Genomic DNA, 23,322 nt, shown 5'->3' with positions numbered 1-23,322 from the left:
AATTCTGATAAGTGAATATACCAAGTTCTAAACAGTTCTTCTATTTACAGTATATCTCACTACTTGGGTTTCTAATTAGTTTTCTAAACCTGATTAAGGCTCTGTGAAGCAGTTCTAATTTCAATAATTGTCTCTTACACAGTCTTATATGATTTTCTAAACTTTATGAGGAAGTTCTAAATACAATAGCTTTTCGTCATAAAGAAGTTCTAATATTGAATAAGACATTGTGAAGCAGTTCTAATTAATAGCTGCACTTTGCATAGTCTTTCTATTCTTTATAAATAGAACATTGTGAGGAAGTTCTAATCCATATTCTATTCTCACAAGTTCTATGTTTTTTTCGCTGCACTTAGAATTCTATATTTTGTTTTAAAATTCTAAAATATTTTAGAAAACCCAATTCACACCCCCCCTCTTGGGTTGTACCATACATATACGGGACCCACACCAATCACATTTACAGGGGGAGCCGTGTTGTGGCAGTCAAGATTACTGAAGCATGCAAGGAGTTGCTGTGGTTGAAGAAATTCTTGAATGAACTCGGAATTCATCAGAAAGGTATCAGATATTTTACGACAGTCAAAGCTCAATTCACCTTGGAAAGAATTCCTCCTTCCATTCAAGATCAAAACACATTGGTGTTAGATATCACTGGATCAGTGATGTATTGGAGATGAAGTTGTTACAGCTTGAGAAGATCCATACAGAAGAAAATGGATCAGTCATGTTGACGAAGATTCTTTCAAAGGAGAAGTTCGAATACTGTCAATTAGGTGCAGGGATGATGATGGCTAACGTCCCCACTTGAGTGTGCAGTGGGATATTTGTTGTGTTGGTGCCTACTCAAGTGGGAACGACACACATTTTTAAAAGGAGTCAAAGTTGGCAAGCATTTTTTGACAAAATGTAAAGTGGCGGTGTAACTTGAATGAGTTGTACACGGGTCATTAAACGCGTTCCTACGCGTTAACATGCCTATAAATAGAGGCAGATGCAGCTCACAAAACACACAGCAGAAAGAAGAAAAAAAAAGGTAGAGAGAGAGTTATCTAGTTTTAGAAAGGGTTTCCTAAAACTAGGGGAGATAAAAATAGTGAGGAAATTATTATGGGGTGTTTTTGGGAAACACTTTGAGTGCCACTATTTTTGTATTACTCTCTTTGTATACATACTATTTTTAATAGTGGAAGAATTATTCGAAGTTTGTCCCGTGGATGTAGCCCTAAACAGTTAAGGGTGAACCACGTAAATTTCTATGTGTCACAATTTTTATTATTTCGCTGCATAATTATTCTCGTAATTTTATTACCTAGGCCTAACAGATAACACCTGCAGAAGGTTTCGACCAAAAAGCAATAGCTGCAGAATTCCAACCCATGGATGATGATCCTTAGCATTCAACAAATATGTTAACAAGTACTTTGCCTTGCGATAGACTTGATTTGGACGCATCCGAACCTACTTCCAAATCGCTGCATTGTGTGCCTCCCATAATGCCCATAACATCATTATCACCATTTGCAAAACCTCACCTGAATAATTCTCAACACAGCAAGCAAACCAATCTTGTAAAGTTGGACCTGTTGGAGTTCGATAACCCACATCAGACGTCAACCAGCATTCCTTTGCAAACGGACAAAGAACAAACAAGTGCAACTTAGTTTCATCACTACCATGGCAGAAAACATAAGATCCCTGAACTGAAATTTGACGATGCTGTAAAGTCGAAATCAAAGGAACAACAGAGTTGCAGACTCGCCATGCCAAATTCAAACATTTTGGTGGAGCAAAAATGTGCCAAAATTTTTGCCACAATAACCTATATTGCTGCTGCATATTTGTGATAGGAATATAGGTCAAATGCCTATAGACACTCTTCACAGAATAGTTACCCTTCTTGTCGAATCTCCAACTTCCATTCATCATTCACACAACAGCGGCTTAGAGGAATGGAAGTAATGGCAGCAGCATCTTCAACGTTAAACACTTGGGAAATAACATCTAACCTCCACCGAAAATTGCCAATTAAATCCGAACAAGGAACAAATCACAATCAACTGTTCTCGGAGTTGAAATTTTCATAGATGACTTAGATGGTAGCAAAGTATCCTCCCATATTAAAATAGATGAGTCCGTTTCCAACTCTCTTTACAAGATCCCAACTTTTGCCATAGTCTCTCTTTAATAAAATCGAATACTTCTTGGTTATTCAAACCCACATGAGTAGGCAAACCCAAATAAGTTCCCAAGTTAGCCTTTTCCTCAAAACCCAGAGCTCCACATATTTGAAGTCTCAAAGCTGCACTGACATTCTTTGAAAAAAAAGAGAAGACTTGTTCATATTGATTTGTTGCCTGAAGCTGAGCATAAATCTCATGACTTCTTTTACAAACCCTTGGCCTCACTGTTTTACCGCCTATAAGCCAATAAACTGCTATCTGCAAACACAAATGATGAATAGACGGTGCACCACGCGCCAATGAAAAACATATACTTAAAATCCGATTCCAATTCTTCATTTTTGAATTTTTCAGTTTTTGAAATTTTCAGTTTTTGAAACCAGACTTCGCGTTCTGATTAAAACTATGAAAAACATGTTTTGAAAAGAACTTCGATTATTTTTTTAATTTTCATTGTGATTTTTTAAAGTATTTTTTAAGAATTTTTATTACACTGGTTAGTTTTTCAATATAAGATTTATTATTATTATTATTATTTATTCAAGCTACAAATCTAAAAAAACATTTTAAAAAGTTTGAAGTATATTATCTAATTTCGGTTCAAAGTCGAAATAAAACAAGAACCAGCAATTTCAAACTGTGTAAAAGTGGTTCGATTTTGGTTCCACTTTTTTTTATAACCGGAACCTGCAATTCTGAAACCAAAATCAGTGATTCTGAAACCATGGTCATTCCTACTCACAATGAAGAGATAAAAAATATCAAATATGAAGATAAAACAACAATAACAAAAATAAAGAAAACATAAATATAAGTTTATTAAAGTGAATGAAATTAAAAGGGAAAGAAAGAATAGAAAGTAGGAGCTATTGATATGACTAGAGAGAAAAAAGAGAAAAGGATTCCAAAGCCAAACATATCATGGTTACTTTTATTGTATTGTCTTAACTATTTAGACAAAGATAATAATAATAAAATAATTACTGACACTTTAATTACTCTTTTACACTTTATATTTACAAACTATACTATTAACGAAAACATATATTAAATTGATTTTACTTTTGGTACTCGCCTCAAGGTGGAGCATACAAATCTTTTATGCTCAACTTGCTTAACAGCAGCTTGTTCAAGCTGAAGGCCGGTTAAGGATTCTTCATGGAAGCAATGTCCTTCTCTAATGTTTCAACTCGGTGTCCATTCTGGTTTTGGTTCGAATCCAGCAGGTCAGACCAATGATAGAGATGAGAACATTGAGAAGCAGAGGAGATAACAATAAAGAATATGAACTCAATAAGGAAATCTGAAGAGAGTTTCTATTGATTGTATATTCTGGTTACAAGATTTCTAACTCGTTACTTGAAGAAGGAACAAAGGAAAATAACAGATATCCAAAGAAAAAGAAAGATAATGGCTGACGAATCAACACCCAGGCAATTGCTCGTGCAGAGAATTCTGCCAAACATACCATATGCCAAAAGATACCTTCCCTCTCCAATTGGTCCACAATTCTGCTCCATCAGCAGACCTGCATCTGTAGAATACACTAAAAGGGGCCTTGGGCCTGGATCATTTCTATCAATTTGTCCTGGATATAGAGCTATAGTGAACAAGTCTGCAACCTGTTGATCAGTCTTAATATACTCTGCTTTGATAATTCCATTGATGATATTTTCTCTTACAAAATGACAATCTATTTTTATATGTTTAATTCTTTCGTGAAAAACAGGATTGTTGGACATATGCAAAGTAGATATGTCATCGCAAAATAGAGAGACAAGATCTTTATGAAACATAAATGAGTTTAAATGATAATCAAAAATTATTATCACATGCTACCTGACGAAAAGGATAAAGAAAATAACTCTTACATATGGAGGAATCTTGAAAGGAAGATAATCAATAGCCAAGTGAGCCGAATGGAGAATATAAAGCAGCAAATCAACTACAAAAACTAGTAGGCAAAAAGACTTGAAAAACATATCAAAAGACAAAATTTGATACAGTAAGATGAAATATTATCACAGAAGTTTTCACTTCGAAAGGGAGAGAGATGGTAATGGACATGAAGCCATGATATGGAAAATGCAAAGACAGATCGATGCAATGCAATAGTCTTGAGGAGAACAATTTTCAATGCCAGCAATCAAGGAGAAATCAATCAAAATCAATAAATTCACTTTGTTGGTGCAAGTGTCGTGTTACTTGAACCACAAAAATCAATAGAATGAAGCAGTCCAGAAGAAAGAAGAAACAAAATAAGACCAAAAGAGAGATCTCAAGTAGACAGGCAGGAATCACGATTGAGTTTTAAGGTTATTTTGTTTTAGCAATCCTTTAGTTATTGTACTTGCAGCTTGACATGAACAAAATAAATGAGGATTGACAGTTTGATAACAAAGTACAAATTTAATTCTGATAGTTTGATCAAGATGAGTATGACTATATACCACAAAAAGCCTCAAATATACATAATTTTGCAAGCAAAAACAGTAAAACTTCAAAATTTTCACAAAAGCATCAGTCTGTTTACAAACAAGCATTCATCACATATGGAGAATCTATGATTGAAGACATAACACTAAAAACATTAGCATAGAGCCCATGCATTAGTAAAAAATAGTAATTTCAATAGGAATTAAGTATCATAAGAAATTAAATACTAAAAAGGGTCAGTCTGACCTTGTATTTAGCAACCTCTTCACTCCCTACCTTGAGATCACCCCTGGTGAAATCGTGATAATTCATCTTATGTGAATCTGGGTTAAATTTACTGTAAAATTAAAGACAGGTTTGATCATTCATAATCAACATATTCAAATAGTGATTTTTCCAATTATTACTATAACAGCAATGCCAAACAGATCAACTAACAAAATTGAAAAGTTCTTTTGCAGAATCTATAATAAAATTATAGCTTTTGGGGACCAATTACTTGAACTGGCCATCTAGCATCAATACCATGTTGTTCCAAGCTCTTGCATAGTTCATCTATCAACAACTTTGAGCTCCACATATTTCTGATCAAACAAAACAAAAGGAAAGAGTAAATATATCACTTTGTTCAAATTCTCTTACTGAAACCTTTAACAAAAGAAGACAGCAATATTGGTTTCTAATGCATCAATGTCCACTCTTAATTCTTTAATCTGATTCACTCCCTCTGGAAAAGGAAATTTTCAAGAACTTGCATAACAAGGGAAGGGAATTTAAAATGAAGCATATGGATGTTAAATTATTATATATAAAATAGCAACTAAATCAGCAGCACAAAGCATATTATAGGTCAGAATTTATGTATAAAATTATTATGATTTCTTCACATCTGCAGCCTCTAGTAGTTATTGTAATTGCTCTTCCTGAAACAAAAAGACAGCGAATTAATTTACCATTTATATAGATTTAAATGTTATAATTGAATTCTTTTAGCTCTGTTTATAGCTAATTTCTTCAAAATTAGAATCATAGTACAATTTATATGCTTTCTACAAATTTAGAATCATAGTACAATTTATATGCTTTCTACTGAACCATCTGCAACAAACTTCCAAGATTAAATACCTGAAATTTTTATGTCTGTTTAAGTTTTTCAAATCAAGCCTAAAATATATCCCGTCAATGACCACATCTAATGCAAACCAACAATGCTACAAATAGTTACTGAACAAAACATTAATTTCAACAGAACACCAAACACTAAAATCCCCAAATCCCATATAATCAAAGATTGAAAAAAAGAAAATTATTGAAATTGAGCAGCAAAATCCGTGGAAACTGATGAATGCTGATCAGCGTTAGCTATTGCGTCGATTTTTTTTGTGATATGTGGGAGCAGTCTATTCTCTCACTGCTAACTTTTAATATATTTTAAAGCTATTACCTTTTAATATATTTTTTTTGTGATATGTCTTGACGGCGTCGTAACAAACTTCTGAAAAACCCTAAGCCCTCTTTCCTTTTATTCATTTTCTCTTCCGCCGAGAGTAACGAGACAAGAAAGGACTCGGCCCCTAACTCCCAAGTCATCTAGTCGCTCCCCATTACACTCAAACGAAAGCATTGATAAAATCTTGCTATATCCGCGTTTGGTGAGTAAGGAATTTTCTTTGATTTTATTTTCAGTTCTCGTTAATTCAGTGGTTTTAAAATCGAATTCAATGGTATGATAGTTCTTTGATTCTTGCTTCCAAATTTATGATTGTTTTATTATTTTCAGTTGAAATTATAAACTTGTGATTCCAATTGCACAGTATGAATCTGAGTGATGGCCTTTTGGATCATAAAATCAGAGTTGGTTTACAAATAGCTGTTGATTAATGAAATTTGGTGTGCTGTTGCCTTCAGCTTCATTTTGCTTGTGAGACTTTTATTCGAATCGTTTCCATGAATGTTTTGGTGAAGTAATTCCTTGAAACTTTTGAAAGGAAAGGATGTTTTTCTTTGTTTTTGGGTTGGGGGGTTCAGTTAGTATAGCTCAGATTTCGTACTGAAGTAGGATTATATTAGTCAGTTCTGGAATGGTTTGGATTTTGTGAATGGCAAAAGATTGTCGGATGGGGCAATTTTTATTCCCGTTATTCTGTTCCTATATTCTGTTTTTCAATTAGATAATAGTATTCTACAAAGAAAACAGAGAAAAGATCATGGCCTGAATTTACATTGATTATTGTGATTTTGCTGTTTATGTGTTGAATTTCATGCCACGGAATTTATTCGCTTCTTTTATAGTCTGTTATCATGTTCGTATTGGACCTCTTTTTCATGGGTTTATGATGTTAGGATTATATTGTTAGAACTTTTTGAATGGCATTTTTGAATGAATATATTACATCATAATCAAATGTTTTGTTATTCCAGAACTTGGGTGATCAATCACAATGCAGTCTGGTGAAGCTTCTTGTTCAATGGAAGTAGAAAAGGTTATAGATGAAACATCTTTGCCGGTGAAGCCAAAGTTTGAGCCTTTGAAGGCTCATGAGATGTCTGATGGTCGAGTTCAATTTAGGAAGGTTTCGGTTCCACCACATAGGTATTCACCTCTTAAAAAAGCGTGGATGGATATTTACACTCCTATATATGAGCAAATGAAGATTGATATCCGTATGAACCTCAAGGGTAGAAAGGTTGAATTAAAAACCAGATCTGATACACCAGATGTTAGTAACCTGCAGAAATGTGCAGATTTTGTACACGCCTTCATGCTAGGCTTTGATGTTATAGATGCTATTGCACTACTGCGATTGGATGAACTATATGTGGACTCTTTCGAAATCAAAGATGTTAAAACCCTTAGAGGTGAGCACTTGTCTCGTGCCATTGGAAGACTCTCGGGTAAAGGAGGCAAAACAAAGTTTGCTATTGAGAATGCTACGAAAACAAGAATTGTGATAGCTGACACTAAAATTCACATATTAGGATCTTTTCAAAACATTAAAATTGCTAGAGATTCTCTGTGCAGCCTCATTTTAGGGTCTCCTGCTGGAAAGGTATACTCGAAGCTTAGACAAGTTACTGCTAGATTGGCTGAGAGGTTTTGATAATTTTATTTGTCATTATAGCTCCATTTGAGATTTTATGTGCTGAATTTTTGTGATTTTAACTGTCATTTACATTTTTGTCTTGGTGACCTTGTTGCCACTTGCTGAAATGATTCATTATGAAGAATAACAATACCATCTGTTGTTTTCAGTTGCAATTGGAATTGATAATGCTTTTGATTCAGCGTCTTTTGTTTCAATCTTTTGTTGCTTCTCCCATTACTACTACTGCTACTCTAATTAGGCATGGCCGGTTCAGTGAATAACCATTGACAGGCAAGTCAGCATCTCAACCTGAATGATGCATCTTGCTTCGCATTTCGAGATGTCATTTTCAACATATAAATCTATTTTTTTCCAGTGATCAGAATCAGATATATTGTCAAGGTAACAGGAGGAATGATTAGAAGTCTCGTTACATAATCAGTCAGTTTTTACATAAGAATATCACTGATTTATGCACGCATGAAAAATGTAATTAAGACACAATGTAGTGGAAAGGTAGAGCTCTGTAACCTTCGTTTCTTATTGGGTGATCTGAATCTTGAAGCTTAAAACCAGAACCAGACGTTAATTTTCTAGACTCAGAATTTCCCATTTCCCAAATAGTGTATACAGGGGGTAACATGTTGCGAGGCAAGAGTTTGTTTTCACCTGTCCTTGACACGAGACGGGTTTAAAGAAGGGTTTATGTGGGATTATGTTTTCACCTATCCTTCTAATATTAAGAGTAATCCTATTTGCATTTGCCCTCACGACAGGAAGTCACTACCATCAGATCAATATGAGGCTGAAACAAAAGAATTAGATGATTATCCCACCCATTTAGCAAATAGAATTTGGCTTAACATTGCGAATCAATGCAGCTGGGAAATATAAAATTAAACCATAGCCTTCCACCAAATGGGGAGTGACTAGATGACTTGGGAGTTAGGGGCCGAGTTTCTTGTCTCGTTACTCTATTCGGCGGAAGAGAAAATGAATAAAAGGAAAGAGGGCTTGGGGCTTTTCAGAAGTCTGTTACGACGCCGTCAAGACATATCACAAAAAAAAATATATTAAAAGGTAATAGCTTTAAAATATATTAAAAGTTAGCAGTGAGAGAATAGACTGCTCCCACATATCACAAAAAAATCGACGCAATAGCTAACGCTGATCAGCATTCATCAGTTTCCACAGATTTTGCTGCTCAATTTCAGTTATTTTCTTTTTTTCAATCTTTGATTATATGGGATTTGGGGATTTTAGTGTTTGGTGTTCTGTTGAAATTAATGTTTTGTTCAGTAACTATTTGTAGCATTGTTGGTTTGCATTAGATGTGTTCATTGACGGGATATATTTTAGGCTTGATTTGAAAAACTTAAACAGACATAAAAATTTCAGGTATTTAATCTTGGAAGTTTGTTGCAGATGGTTCAGTAGAAAGCATATAAATTGTACTATGATTCTAAATTTGTAGAAAGCATATAAATTGTACTATGATTCTAATTTTGAAGAAATTAGCTATAAACAGAGCTAAAAGAATTCAATTATAACATTTAAATCTATATAAATGGTAAATTAATTCGCTGTCTTTTTGTTTCAGGAAGAGCAATTACAATAAACTACTAGAGGCTGCAGATGTGAAGAAATCATAATAATTTTATACATAAATTCTGACCTATAATATGCTTTGTGCTGCTGATTTATTTGCTATTTTATATATATAATTTAACATCCATATGCTTCATTTTAAATTCCCTTCCCTTGTTATGCAAGTTCTTGAAAATTTCCTTTTCCAGAGGGAGTGAATCAGATTAAAGAATTAAGAGTGGACATTGATGCATTAGAAACCAATATTGCTGTCTTCTTTTGTTAAAGGTTTCAGTAAGAGAATTTGAACAAAGTGATATATTTACTCTTTCCTTTTGTTTGTTTGATCAGAAATATGTGGAGAGCTCAAAGTTGTTGACAGATGAACTATGCAAGAGCTTGGAACAACATGGTATTGATGCTAGATGGCCAGTTCAAGTAATTGGTCCCCAAAAGCTATAATTTTATTATAGATTCTGCAAAAGAACTTTTCAATTTTGTTAGTTGATCTGTTTGGCATTGCTGTTATAGTAATAATTGGAAAAATCACTATTTTGAATATGTTGATTATGAATGATCAAACCTGTCTTTAATTTTACAGTAAATTTAACCCAGATTCACATAAGATGAATTATCAAGATTTCACCAGGGGTGATCTCAAGGTAGGGAGTGAAGAGGTTGCTAAATACAAGGTCAGACTGACCCTTTTTAGTATTTAATTTCTTATGATACTTAATTCCTATTGAAATTACTATTTTGTTACTAATGCATGGGCTCTATGCTAATGTTTTTAGTGTTATGTCTTCAATCATAGATTCTCCATATGTGATGAATGCTTGTTTGTAAACAGACTGATGCTTTTGTGAAAATTTTGAAGTTTTACTGTTTTTGCTTGCAAAATTATGTATATTTGAGGCTTTTTGTGGTATATTAGTCATACTCATCTTGATCAAACTATCAGAATTAAATTTGTACTTTGTTATCAAACTGTCAATCCTCATTTATTTTGTTCATGTCAAGCTGCAAGTACAATAACTAAAGGATTGCTAAAACAAAAATAACCTTAAAACTCAATCGTGATTCCTGCCTGTCTACTTGAGATCTCTCTTTTGGTCTTATTTTTGTTTCTTCTTTCTCCTGGACTGCTTCATTCTATTGATTTTTGTGGTTCAAGTAACACGACACTTGCACCAACAAAGTGAATTTATTGATTTTGATTGATTTCTCCTTGATTGCTGGCATTGAAAATTGTTCTCCTCAAGACTATTGCATTGCATCGATCTGTCTTTGCATTTTCCATATCATGGCTTCATGTCCATTACCATCTCTCTCCCTTTCGAAGTGAAAACTTCTGTGATAATATTTCATCTTACTGTATCAAATTTTGTCTTTTGATATGTGTTTTCAAGTCTTTTTGCCTACTAGTTTTTGTAGTTGATTTGCTGCTTATATTCTCCATTCGGCTCACTTGGCTATTGATTATTCCTTTCAAGATTCCTCCATATGTAAGAGTTTTCTTTATCCTTTTCGTCAGGTAGCATGTGATAATAATTTTTGATTATCATTTAAACTCATTTATGTGTTCATAAAGATCTTGTCTCTCTATTTTGCGATGACATATCTACTTTGCATATGTCCAACAATCCTGTTTTTCACGAAAGAATTAAACATATAAAATAGATTGTCATTTTGTAAGAGAAAATATCATCAATGGAATTATCAAAGCAGAGTATATTAAGACTGATCAACAGGTTGCAGACTTGTTCACTATAGCTCTATATCCAGGACAAATTGATAGAAATGATCCAGGCCCAAGGCCCCTTTTAGTGTATTCTACAAGATGCAGGTCTGCTGATGGGCAGAATTGTGGACCAATTGGAGAGGGAAGGTATCTTTGGCATATGGTATGTTTGGCAGAATTCTCTGCACGAGCAATTGCCTGGGTGTTGATTCGTCAGCCATTATCTTTTTCTTTGGATATCTGTTATTTTCCTTTGTTCCTTCTTCAAGTAACGAGTTAGAAATCTTGTAACCAGAATATACAATCAATAGAAACTCTCTTCAGATTTCCTTATTGAGTTCATATTCTTATTGTTATCTCCTCTGCTTCTCAATGTTCTCATCTCTATCATTGGTCTGACCTGCTGGATTCGAACCAAAACCAGAATGGACACCCGAGTTGAAACATTAGAGAAGGACATTGCTTCCATTGAAGAATCCTGAACCGGCCTTCAGCTTGAACAAGCTGCTGTTAAGCAAGTTGAGCATAAAAGATTTGTATGCTCCACTTGAGGCGAGTAACAAAAGTAAAATCAATTTAATTATATGTTTTCGTTAATAGTATAGTTTGTAAATATAAAGTGTAAAAGAGTAATTAAAGTGTCAGTAATTATTTTTTATTATTATCTTTGTCTAAATAGTTAAGACAATTATCAATAAAAGTAACCATTGATATGTTTGGCTTTTGGAATCCTTTTCCTTTTTTCTCTCTAGTCATATCAATAGCTCCTACTTTCTATTCTTTCTTTCCCTTTTAATTTCATTCACTTTAATAAACTTATATTTATGTTTTCTTTATTTTTGTTATTGTTGTTTATCTTCATATTTGATATTTTTTATCTCTTCATTGTGAGTGGGAATGACCATGGTTTCAGAATCACTGATTTTGGTTTCAAAATTGCAGGTTCCGGTTATAAAAAAAAAGTGGAACCAAAATCGAACCACTTTTACACAGTTTGAAATTGCTGGTTCTTGTTTTATTTCGACTTTGAACCGAAATTAGATAATATACTTCAAACTTTTTAAAATGTTTTTTTAGATTTGTAGCTTGAATAAATAATAATAATAATAATAATAAAATATTACTATTGAAAAAACTAAACCAGTTTAATAAAATTCTTAAAAAAATACTTTAAAAAATCACAATAAAATTAAAAAAAATAAATCGAAAGTTCTTTTAAAAACATGTTTTTCATGGTTTTAATCAGAACCGCGAGTCTTGGTTTCAAAAACTGAAAATTTCAAAAATTGAAAAATTCAAAAAAGAAGAATTGGAATCGAATTTAAGTATATGTTTTTCATTGGCGCGTGGTGCGCCGTCTATTCATCATTGTTTTTGCAGATAGCAGTTTATTGGTTTTTCAGGCGGTAAACAGTGAGGCCAGGGTTGTAAAAGAAGTCATTGAGATTTATGCTTCAGCTTCAGGCCAACAAATCAATATGAACAAGTCTTCTCTTTGTTTTTCAAAGAATGTTAGTGCAGCTTTGAGACTTCTTCATAAAGTTTAGAAAATCATATAAGACTGTGTAAGAGACAATTATTGAAATTAGAACTGCTTCACAGAGCCTTAATCAGGTTTAGAAAACTAATTAGAAACCCAAGTAGTGAGATATACTGTAAATAGAAGAACTGTTTAGAACTTGGTATATTCACTTATCAGAATTTCAGAGTTCTAATGTTCAGAGAAGACAAGACCTATTTCAGTTTTAGAACATCAGAATCATTAACAACTTTAGCATTTCTAAAATATAAACAGAAGTGTAAATAAAGCGGTATCAAGAAAAACTTCAGAAATTGAAAAGATTAACACAGTGATTTATAGTGGTTCGGCACTAACTCGCCTACATCCACTCCCCAAGACTCATCTTGAGATCCTCAACTATGTTATCTCTTTTCAAGGGTAGGAGACAAACCAAGAATACAAGGCAATAGATCAACACCAAGATCTATCCTTTATTAGGCATGGCCACCGGTTCGGTTCTAACTGAAATCGAACCGGAACCGAACCGTACTGTAGACGAATCGAAACCGGCAGTTCAAAATTTTATAACCGGAACCGGCGGTTCAAGGGCCGGTTAAGGTTCATGTGAATGTTAAAAAATGAACCTGAACCGGCCCGGAACCGGCGGTTTCGATCCGGTTCGAACCTGATTCACAAACAAATTATTTGTTGCAATAATACTTAATTTATAAAAAGTAGTGAAAAAAACATCATCATTTATAAAAAACATTATCACTTAATTAGCCGTTTGAATCTTTTTTTTTTACACAATTTTTTTTCAAGGTTCAAACGGCTAGTCAGTAGTTTGAGGTGTCAATGACATTTAATTTTTTTAGTTTTGGTAAATAAATTTTATTCATTTATTATAATTTACTAAATTATCCAAAAAATAATTGTTTTTTTTCTATTATAAGGGACAATTTGGGAAACTACATAAATGAAAAATATGTATAAATATGATGAGTTAATTATTTTTTTTCACAACCAATTATATCCTATATCTCCTCTTCTTAATATTGCTTTATTTTCATACATCCAATTCTAAATTCCATTAATTTCATATTCCATTTTCATTTTTTTTTCCATAATTCCATTTAAAATTATGGCACACAATTCACAAAGCTCCAAGGGAAAGCGAGTTGCTCAAAGCGTGGAAGAAATTGATTCAAACGATCCATTGATTGATTTTTCACCACAAGAAGCAATATCTCCTAATATTTCAATAGGTAAACCACCAAAATCAGATATTTTCAAGAAGCACTTTGCAAAAATTGTTCAAGATAATGGAGAAATCAATGCGGTTCGATGTAATTATTGCAAAAAAGAATATGCATTCAAGCTTGGAGGAGGCTATGGCACTCTCAATAGGCATTTAAAATCACATCATCCAAGTGAGGTAGGAATGGATGTAACTCAAACTCAATTATCGTAATCGAGGTATGGTGATCCTAACACTCCTCTATTTAAATATAGTGATGAAACTAATAAAATTGAAATGGCTAAAATGGTTTGTATGGAACGATTATCTTTTTCATTTGGTGAAAAAATTGGATTTAATAACTATTGTAAAAAAGCATTAAATCCTTTAGCAAAAAAGATACCTAGGAATACACTTAAAAGGGCTATTTTATCTATTTATTTAAAAGAAAAAGAAATTTTAAAAATTTATTTGCAAATTTTAATGGTAAAATTGCCATTTGTTGTGATATTTGGTGTGATGCTTGGCAAACTCATTCTTATATGGGTGTTACATCCCATTGGATTGATAATGAATGGAAACTTGAAAAAAGAATTATTGCACTTAGAGTTTTTGATGACTCTCACACCGCGCATAATTTTTACCATGTTAAATATTATTTTAGAAGAATATGGTTTGACTAAAAAAATTTTTACAATTGGTTTTAATAATGCCAGTGCAAATACCGCATCAATAAATGAATTAAAAACTCTTTGTCAACCTAAATTTGGTGGACAGTTTTTTCACACTAGATGTGCATGTCATATTTTAAATTTATGTGTTCAAGATGCATTAACAACATTAAATGTATTTTTACGTCCAATAAAAAAATGCTTTAAATCATTTATGGACACATGGATATGTAAGAAAAGAATTTAAAAATTTTTGTCACTCTATGGGAAAAAATATAAAAAATTTTCAAGAGATATTCCTACAAGGTGGAATTCAACTTATAAAATGCTAAATGAGTCTTATGAATATAAAGATATTCTTTCTTCATTTATGCAATTGCATGCATCACATTTTCAACTTTATCCAACCAATTGGACTATTTGTAAAAAAATATTAGATATTTTGCAAGTTTTTGAAAATTGTACGAGAATTTTTAGTGGTGTTTATTATCATACCTCCCATTTATTTCCATTTCATTGTTTGGCCATAAGTAGTGCCATAATTGAAAATGAAAATGATGATGATTTACAAGAATGTATATTCATGATGAAAACTAAATGGTTAAAAGATTATACTGAAATTCCGGATTTAAATTTAGTTGCATTTTTCTTTGTCATAGATTTAAGTTAGTTGCATTACAAGAATTTTTTAGTCTTTATTATGGATCTTTTAATATTGAGGCAGATTATTTTCTCTTACTAATAATATTTAAGGTATGTCCGTCAATTGTATGATGAGTATTCTAAATTAGTATCTCCCCTTCCTCAAGTATCAGATCCACAAACTACACAATCCGCTAAATTTCATTCTACACAATTTACCTTCATGCAAAATGTTTCAAAAAAATCAAAGGAGGGTCCACATTCATACACAGAAATTGAGACATATTAGCATAGATTTTGAGTTTTTAGGTGATGATGCGGATGAAAACCCAACAAAATTTGATATTTTGGGTTGGTGGAAAAAGCATGCAAATCGCTTTCCAGTCTTAGCTTCAATTGCAAAAGATATTCTTGCTTGTCCAATTTCTACTGTTGCAGTGGAACAAGCTTTTAGTGCGGGTGGACAAATTTTAGATCCAACACAGTCAAGATTATCCCTAAATAATGTGGAAATGCAAGAGTGTGTTGACGATTGGACTAGAGCGGCATTAAGAACTCAAGAACAGCAAAATTCAAGCGATGATGATGATTCCGACTCATTAACGGGGACTAGTGGCACCGATGACTAAAATTAATTGTAATAATTGGGAGGTTATTTTCCAAATGTAATAAAAAAAAAGAACTACGTGGGCTTTGATTTTCTCTAATTTTCAAGAGGATACGTAGGCAATTAAATTAAAATTTTTCAATTTTAATTTAATTCAAGCCCAAAAAAAAAAATTATAATTTTCTATATTAGTGAGTTAGCAAAATTTGTAAATTTAATGTAATAATAGTTCTACGTTAATAGAAGTTTTTGTTTTAAAATTTTATAATAATTTATTTAGTTAATAAAATTTAAACATTTTAAAATTATCATTTATTCATGAATTCGGAATCAAAATTTTATTATTTTTTTAAAAAATTTGCGTAATACCGGAACCGAATCGGAACAGTAATTTGAACCATCGGTTCGCCGGAACCGTGCTGAACCGTGCCGGAACCGGAATCGGACCGAAACAGGAGGTTCAAGGGTCGGTTCCGGTTCAAAATTTTAAACATCTCGAACTGACGGTTCATTGAACCGGCTATGCCTATCCTTTATCCCACTAGATTTTTCAAAGGTTCTTGCTAACCTCAACCCTTTCTGTTTTTGGCAGAGTACAGAAACTCAATTCAAGACATTAGAATCTCTCTCACGGAGAAGGTCGCTTGATAACCTCTTTCACAATAGCTTCTAACCTAAGTTATTACACAAATGTTTATCAAATAAAAACCTGTCTACTGTAAATTACAGAATCTAAATAGACAGAAAGAAATGCAAATATAAGTACAGGAAAAATAGTTTATCAGATTAGAAAATCGTTTAGAACACAGAACCGTTTTCAAAAGTAGTTAAAAAAAATTCTTTTCACTTTAAAGATAAAAACGTTAAGTGTAAAGATGAAAAGAAAAATGGGGGTAGAGAGTAGAGTAAGTTTTGAGAGACAAAAGATGTTATCAATAAGTGAATACTCTTAAAACGAAAACTCTTTCTTCCTCACGTTCAAAGTGTGAAGAATTCCTTTATATAGAGAGAGCTTCGTGTCTCTTGCTTTTGGAAAGTGGATATTTCATTTTGAAATCAGAATATTTGCTTTCCTTATTTAGAAGATACGAAAATCTTAGTTACCAAAAATTTATTTTTTCCTTTTTGGTAAGAGAATAAAAGACGATTTTACTTTCCTTTACACATAAAGATTTTCGAAAGCATTATTTGGAAAATATTTTCAAAGAGATACTACTTACTAAAATGAAAAGATACAATCTTTTCATTTTAGGTAAGAGAATAAATTAAAATTCTTTAGATCTTCAAAAGAAATTTCCGAAAAAGAAAGTGTATGATTTATTACCAAAATCGTTAGAGACATAATCTCTTTAATTTTAGGTAATTGAATCATTTTGACTTTAAAGAATATTTTTCGAAAACAAATAAGAGAGTTATTTTTGAAGAATCTAATTTCTGAAAAATATTTTTGATGAAGAAAAAATTAATTTATGTGCTTATATATGAATTTTTTCTCTATTCTACAATGTATCCTAAATACCTAACCACTAGGGTCTTCGGATATCTTCACACACTATGTAGGACTTGCCTTGTTCGTTTTCTTTCCATAAGAAATTCTGCATAAAATAATATTAGCACAAATAACATAATTTTAAATTTATTTGTTTTGTTTTAATCATCAAAATTCCGAGATTAGAAATTGACCCTTGAGCCAACAATCTCCCCCTTTTTGATGTTGATAAAACCAAAAATTTTGCAAACATAAAACATGTGCTCCCCCTAAATTTTATGCATATAAGTTCTAATCATGCCTAGGCATGGCCACCGGTTCGGTTCTAACCGGAACCGAACCGAAACCGAACCGTACTGTAGACGAACCGAAACCGGCGGTTCAAAATTTTGAACCGGAACCGACTGTTCAAGGGCCGGTTAAGGTTCATGTGAATGTTAAAAAATGAACCTGAACTGGCCCGGAACCGACGGTTAACCGGCAGTTTCGGTCCGGTTCGAACCGGATTCACAAACAAAATTATATTGAAATAATACTTAATTTATAAAAAGTAATGAAAAAAAAACATCATCATTTTGGTTTAAAAAAAAGGAAGCATCATCATTTCACTTTTTTTTTTTGAAAGCTCATCATTTCACTTAGCCTTTGAACTTTATTTACAAATACCTATTTTTTCTTTTTACAAATTAACTATACTATTAACAATTTACACAACACAAGGTTCAAACTTCAAACGGATATAATTGTTTTATTAATTTAATTAATTAATTATTATTTATTATAATTTACTAAATTATCCAAAAATATAATTTTTTTTCTGTTATAAGGGACAATTTGGGAAACTAATAAATGAAAAATATGTATAAATATGATGAGTTGATTTTTTTTTTTCACAACCAATTATATTCTATCTCTCCTCTTCTTAATATTGCTTTATTTTCATACATCCAATTCTAAATTCCATTAATTTCATATTCCATTTATTCATTTTTTTTTCATAATTCCATTTAAAATTATGGCACACAATTCACAAAGCTCCAAGGGAAAGCGAGTTGCTCAAAGCGTGGAAGAAATTGATTCAAATGATCATTGATTGATTTTTCACCACAAGAAGCAATATCTCCTAATATTTCAATAGGTAAACCACCAAAATCAGATATTTTCAAGAAGCACTTTGAAAAATTGTTCCAGATAATGGAGAAATCAATGCGGTTCGATGTAATTATTGCAAAAAAGAATATGCATTCAAGCTTGGAGGAGGATATGGCACTCTCAATAGGCATTTAAAATCACATCATCCAAGTGAGGTAGGAATGGATGTAACTCAAACTCAATTATCGTCATCAAGGTATGGTGATCCTAACACTCCTCTATTTAAATATAGTGATGAAACTAATAAAATTGAAATGGCTAAAATGGTTTGTATGGAACGATTATCTTTTTCATTTGGTGAAAAAATTGGATTTAATAACTATTGTAAAAAAGCATTAAATCCTTTAGCAAAAAAGATACCTAGGAATACACTTAAAAGGACTATTTTATCTATTTATTTAAAAGAAAAAGAAATTTTAAAAAATTTATTTGCAAATTTTAATGGTAAAATTGCCATTTGTTGTGATATTTGGTGTGATGCTTGGCAAACTCATTCTTATATGGGTGTTACATCCCATTGGATTGATAATGAATGGAAACTTGAAAAAAGAATTATTGCACTTAGAGTTTTTGATGACTCTCACACCGCACATAATATTTTTACCATGTTAAATATTATTTTAAAGAATATGGTTTGACTAAAAAAATTTTTACAATTGGTTTTGATAATGCCAGTGCAAATACGCATCAATAAATGAATTAAAAACTCTTTGTCAACCTAAATTTGGTGGACAGTTTTTTCACACTAGATGTGCATGTCATATTTTAAATTTATGTGTTCAAGATGCATTAACAACATTAAATGTATTTTTACGTCCAATAAAAAATGCTTTAAATCATTTATGGACACATGGATATGTTAGAAAAGAATTTAAAAATTTTTGTCACTCTATGGGAAAAAAATATAAAAATTTTCAAGAGATATTCCTACAAGGTGGAATTCAACTTATAAAATGTTAAATGAGTCTTATGAATATAAAGATATTTTCTTCATTTATGCAATTGCATGCATCACATTTTCAACTTTATCCAACCAATTGGACTATTTGTAAAAAAATATTAGATATTTTGCAAGTTTTTGAAAATTGTACGAGAATTTTTAGTGGTGTTTATTATCCTACCTCCCATTTATTTCCATTTCATTGTTTGGCCATAAGTAGTGCCATAATTGAAAATGAAAATGATGATGATTTACAAGAATGTATATTCATGATGAAAACTAAATGGTTAAAATATTATACTGAAATTCCGATTTAAATTTAGTTGCATTTTTTCTTTGTCCTAGATTTAAATTAGTTGCATTACAAGAATTTTTTCGTCTTTATTATGGATCTTTTAATATTGAGGTAGATTATTTTTCTCTTACTAATAATGTTTTAAGGTATGTCCGTCAATTGTATGATGAGTATTCTAAATTAGTATCTCCCCTTCCTCAAGTATCAATCCACAAACTACACAATCCACTAAATTTCATTCTACACAATTTACCTTCATGCAAAATGTTTCAAAAAAATCAAGGGAGGGTCCACATTCATAGACAGAAATTGAGACATATATTAGCACAATTTTGAGTTTTTAGGTGATGATGCGAATGAAGACCCAACAAAATTTGATATTTTGGGTTGGTGGAAAAAGCATGCAAATCGCTTTCCAGTCTTAGCTTCAATTGCAAAAGATATTCTTGCTTGTCCAATTTCTACTGTTGCATGGAACAAGCTTTTAGTGCGGGTGGACAAATTTAGATCCAACACGGTCAAGATTATCCCAAATAATGTGGAAATGCAAGAGTGTGTTGACGATTGGACTAGAGAGCGTTGAGAACTCAAGACCAGCAAAATTCAAGCGACGATGATGATTCCGACTCATTAACGGAGACTAGTGGCACCGATGACTAAAATTAATTGTAATAATTGGGAGGTTATTTTCCAATGTAAAAAAAAAGAACTATGTGGCTTTGATTTTCTCTAATTTTCAAGAGGATACGTAGGCAATTAAATTAAAATTTTCAATTTTAATTTAATTCAAGCCCAAAATAAAAAAATTATAATTTTATATATTAGTGAGTTAGCAAAATTTGTAAATTTAATGTAATAATAGTTCTAAATTAATAGAAGTTTTTGTTTTAAAATTTTATAATAATTTATTTAGTTAATAAAATTTAAACATTTTAAAATTATTATTTATTCATGAATTCAAAATCAAAATTTATTATTTTTTTAAAAATTTGCGTAATGCCGGAACCGAATCGGAACCGTAATTTGAACCGTCGTTCGCCGGAACCGTGCTGAAACGTGCCGGAACCGGAACCGGAGGTTCAAGGGCCGGTTCCGGATCAAAATTTTAAACATCTCGAACCGGCGGTTCATTGAACCGGCCATGCCTATGTGGGAGTAGTATATTCTCTCACTGCTAACTTTTAATATATTTTAAAGCTATTACCTTTTAATATATTTTTTTGTGATATGTCTTGACGGCGTCGTAACAGACGTTACTGAAAAACCCTAAGCCCTCTTTCTTTTATTCATTTTCTCTTCTGCCGAATAGAGTAACGAGACAGAAAGGACTCGGCCCCTAACTCCCAAGTCATCTAGTCGCTCCCCATTACACTCAAACGAAAGCATTGATAAAATCTTGCTATATCCGCATTTGGTGAGTAAGGAATTTTCTTTGATTTTGTTTTCAGTTCTCATTAATTCAGTGGTTTTAAAATCGAATTCAATGGTATGATAGTTCTTTGATTCTTGCTTCCAAATTTATGATTGTTTTATTATTTTCAATTGAAATTATAAACTTGTGATTCCAATTGCACAGTATGAATCTGAGTGATGGCCTTTTGGATCATAAAATCAGAGTTGGTTTACAAATAGCTGTTGATTAATGAAATTTGGTGTGTGTTGCCTTCAGCTTTATTTTGCTTGCGAGACTTTTATTCGAATCGTTTCCATGAATGTTTTGGTGAAGTAATTCCTTGAAACTTTTGAAAGGAAAGGATGTTTTCTTTGTTTTTGGGTTGGGGGGTTCAGTTAGTATAGCTCAGATTTCGTACTGAAGTAGGGATTATATTAGTCAGTTCTGGAATGGTTTGGATTTTGTGAATGGCAAAAGATTGTCGGATGGGGCAATTTTTATTCCCGTTGCTATTCTGTTCCTATATTCTGTTTTTCAATTAGATAATAGTATTCTACAAAGAAAATAGAGAAAAGATCATGGCCTGAATTTACATTGATTATTGTGATTTTGCTGTTTCATGTGTTGAATTTCATGCCACGGAATTTATTCACTTCTTTTTATAGTCTGTTATCATGTTCGTATTGGACCTCTTTTTTCATGGGTTTATGATGTTAGGATTATATTGTTAGAACTTTTTGAATGGCATTTTTGAATGAATATATTACATCATAAATCAAATGTTTTGTTGTTCCAGAACTTGGGTGATCAATCACAATGCAGTCTGGTGAAGCCTCTTGTTCAATGGAAGTAGAAAGGTTATAGATGAAACATCTTAGCTGGCGAAGCCAAAGTTTGAGCCTTTGAAGGCTCATGAGATGTCTGATGGTCGAGTTCAATTTAGGAAGGTTTCGGTTCCACCACATAGGTATTCACCTCTTAAAAAAGCGTGGATGGATATTTACACTCCTATATATGAGCAAATGAAGATTGATATCCGTATGAACCTCAAGGGTAGAAAGGTTGAATTAAAAACAGATCTGATACACCAGATGTTAGTAACCTGCAGAAATGTGCAGATTTTGTACACGCCTTCATGCTAGGCTTTGATGTTATAGATGCTATTACTACTGCGATTGGATGAACTATATGTGGACTCTTTCGAAATCAAAGATGTTAAAACCCTTAGAGGTGAGCACTTGTCTCGTGCCATTGGAAGACTCTCGGGTAAAGGAGGCAAAACAAAGTTTGCTATTGAGAATGCTACAAAACAAGAATTGTGATAGCTGACACTAAAATTCACATATTAGGATCTTTTCAAAACATTAAAATTGCTAGAGATTCTCTGTGCAGCCTCATTTTAGGGTCTCCTGCTGGAAAGGTATACTCGAAGCTTAGACAAGTTACTGCTAGATTGGCTGAGAGGTTTTGATAATTTTATTTGTCATTATAGCTCCATTTGAGATTTTATGTGCTGAATTTTTGTGATTTTAACTGTCATTTACATTTTTGTCTTGGTGACCTTGTTGCCACTTGCTGAAACGATTCATTATGAAGAATAACAATACCATCTGTTGTTTTCAGTTGCAATTGGAATTGATAATGCTTTTGATTCAGCGTCTTTTGTTTCAATCTTTTGTTGCTTCTCCCATTACTACTACTGCTACTCTAATTAGGCATGGCCGGTTCAGTGAATAACCATTGACAGGCAAGTCAGCATCTCAACCTGAATGATGCATCTTGCTTCGCATTTCGAGATGTCATTTTCAAACATATAAATCTTTTTTTTCCAGTGATCAGAATCAGATATATTGTCAAGGTAACAGGAGGAATGATTAGAAGTCTCGTTACATAATCAGTCAGTTTTTACATAAGAATATCACTGATTTATGCACGCATGAAAAATGTAATTAAGACACAATGTAGTGGAAAGGTAGAGCTCTGTAACCTTCGTTTCTTATTGGGTGATCTGAATCTTGAAGCTTAAAACCAGAACCAGACGTTAAATTTCTAGACACAGAATTTCCCATTTCCCAAATAGTGTATACAGGGGGTAACATGTTGCGAGGCAAGAGTTTGTTTTCACCTGTCCTTGACACGAGACGGGTTTAAAGAAGGGTTTATGTGGGATTATGTTTTCACCTATCCTTCTAATATTAAGAGTAATCCTATTTGCATTTGTCCTCACGACAGGAAGTCACTACCATCAGATCAATATGAGGCTGAAACAAAAGAATTAGATGATTATCCCACCCATTTAGCAAAATAGAATTTGGCTTAACATTGCGAATCAATGCAGCTGGGAAATATAAAATTAAACCAT

General features: G+C 32.4%; 1 protein-coding gene and 1 pseudogene across 8 annotated transcripts; both read left to right on the top strand.

Annotated features, from left to right (window-relative positions):
* Positions 1-6,116: 6,116 nt before the first annotated feature.
* On the top strand, positions 6,117-11,375 carry LOC149491746 (uncharacterized). Of its 8 annotated transcripts, none has more exons than XM_089717064.1 (5): positions 6,117-6,271; positions 7,041-7,669; positions 9,644-9,704; positions 9,908-9,984; positions 11,044-11,375. In XM_089717064.1, the coding sequence occupies exons 2-5, from the start codon at positions 7,061-7,063 to the stop codon at positions 11,311-11,313; spliced, it is 1,017 nt and encodes a 338-aa protein (XP_089573190.1). In that variant the 5' UTR covers positions 6,117-6,271; positions 7,041-7,060; the 3' UTR covers positions 11,314-11,375. The 8 variants fall into 8 exon arrangements, 7 of the variants coding, with proteins under 7 accessions (XP_089573190.1, XP_089573191.1, XP_089573194.1 ...); XM_089717065.1 differs by having other exon boundaries at positions 6,118-6,271; positions 11,078-11,134; XR_016319291.1 differs by having other exon boundaries at positions 6,119-6,271; positions 9,894-9,984; positions 11,044-11,151.
* A 10,391-nt stretch (positions 11,376-21,766) lies between these two features.
* LOC149491745 (uncharacterized) lies at positions 21,767-22,615 on the top strand (annotated as a pseudogene).
* The last annotated feature ends 707 nt before the right edge of the window (positions 22,616-23,322 follow it).

The sequence above is a fragment of the Jatropha curcas genome, unplaced genomic scaffold (assembly GCF_041381405.1).
Source record: "Jatropha curcas cultivar XTBG-Jc1 unplaced genomic scaffold, XTBG_Jcur_1.0 HiC_scaffold_691_pilon, whole genome shotgun sequence".
Classification (NCBI taxonomy): domain Eukaryota; kingdom Viridiplantae; phylum Streptophyta; class Magnoliopsida; order Malpighiales; family Euphorbiaceae; genus Jatropha; species Jatropha curcas.
This window is presented reverse-complemented; position numbering and strand designations above follow the sequence as displayed.

Excerpts from the sequence above, each read along its gene's own strand:
- LOC149491746 (XM_089717064.1), top strand. The coding sequence starts at position 7,061 with ATGCAGTCTGGTGAAGCTTCTTGTTCAATGGAAGTAGAAAAGGTTATA. Across the intron at positions 9,705-9,907 it reads CAAGAGCTTGGAACAACATG|ATTCACATAAGATGAATTAT; the intron begins GTATTGATGCTA and ends AATTTAACCCAG. Across the intron at positions 9,985-11,043 it reads AAGAGGTTGCTAAATACAAG|GTTGCAGACTTGTTCACTAT; the intron begins GTCAGACTGACC and ends ACTGATCAACAG.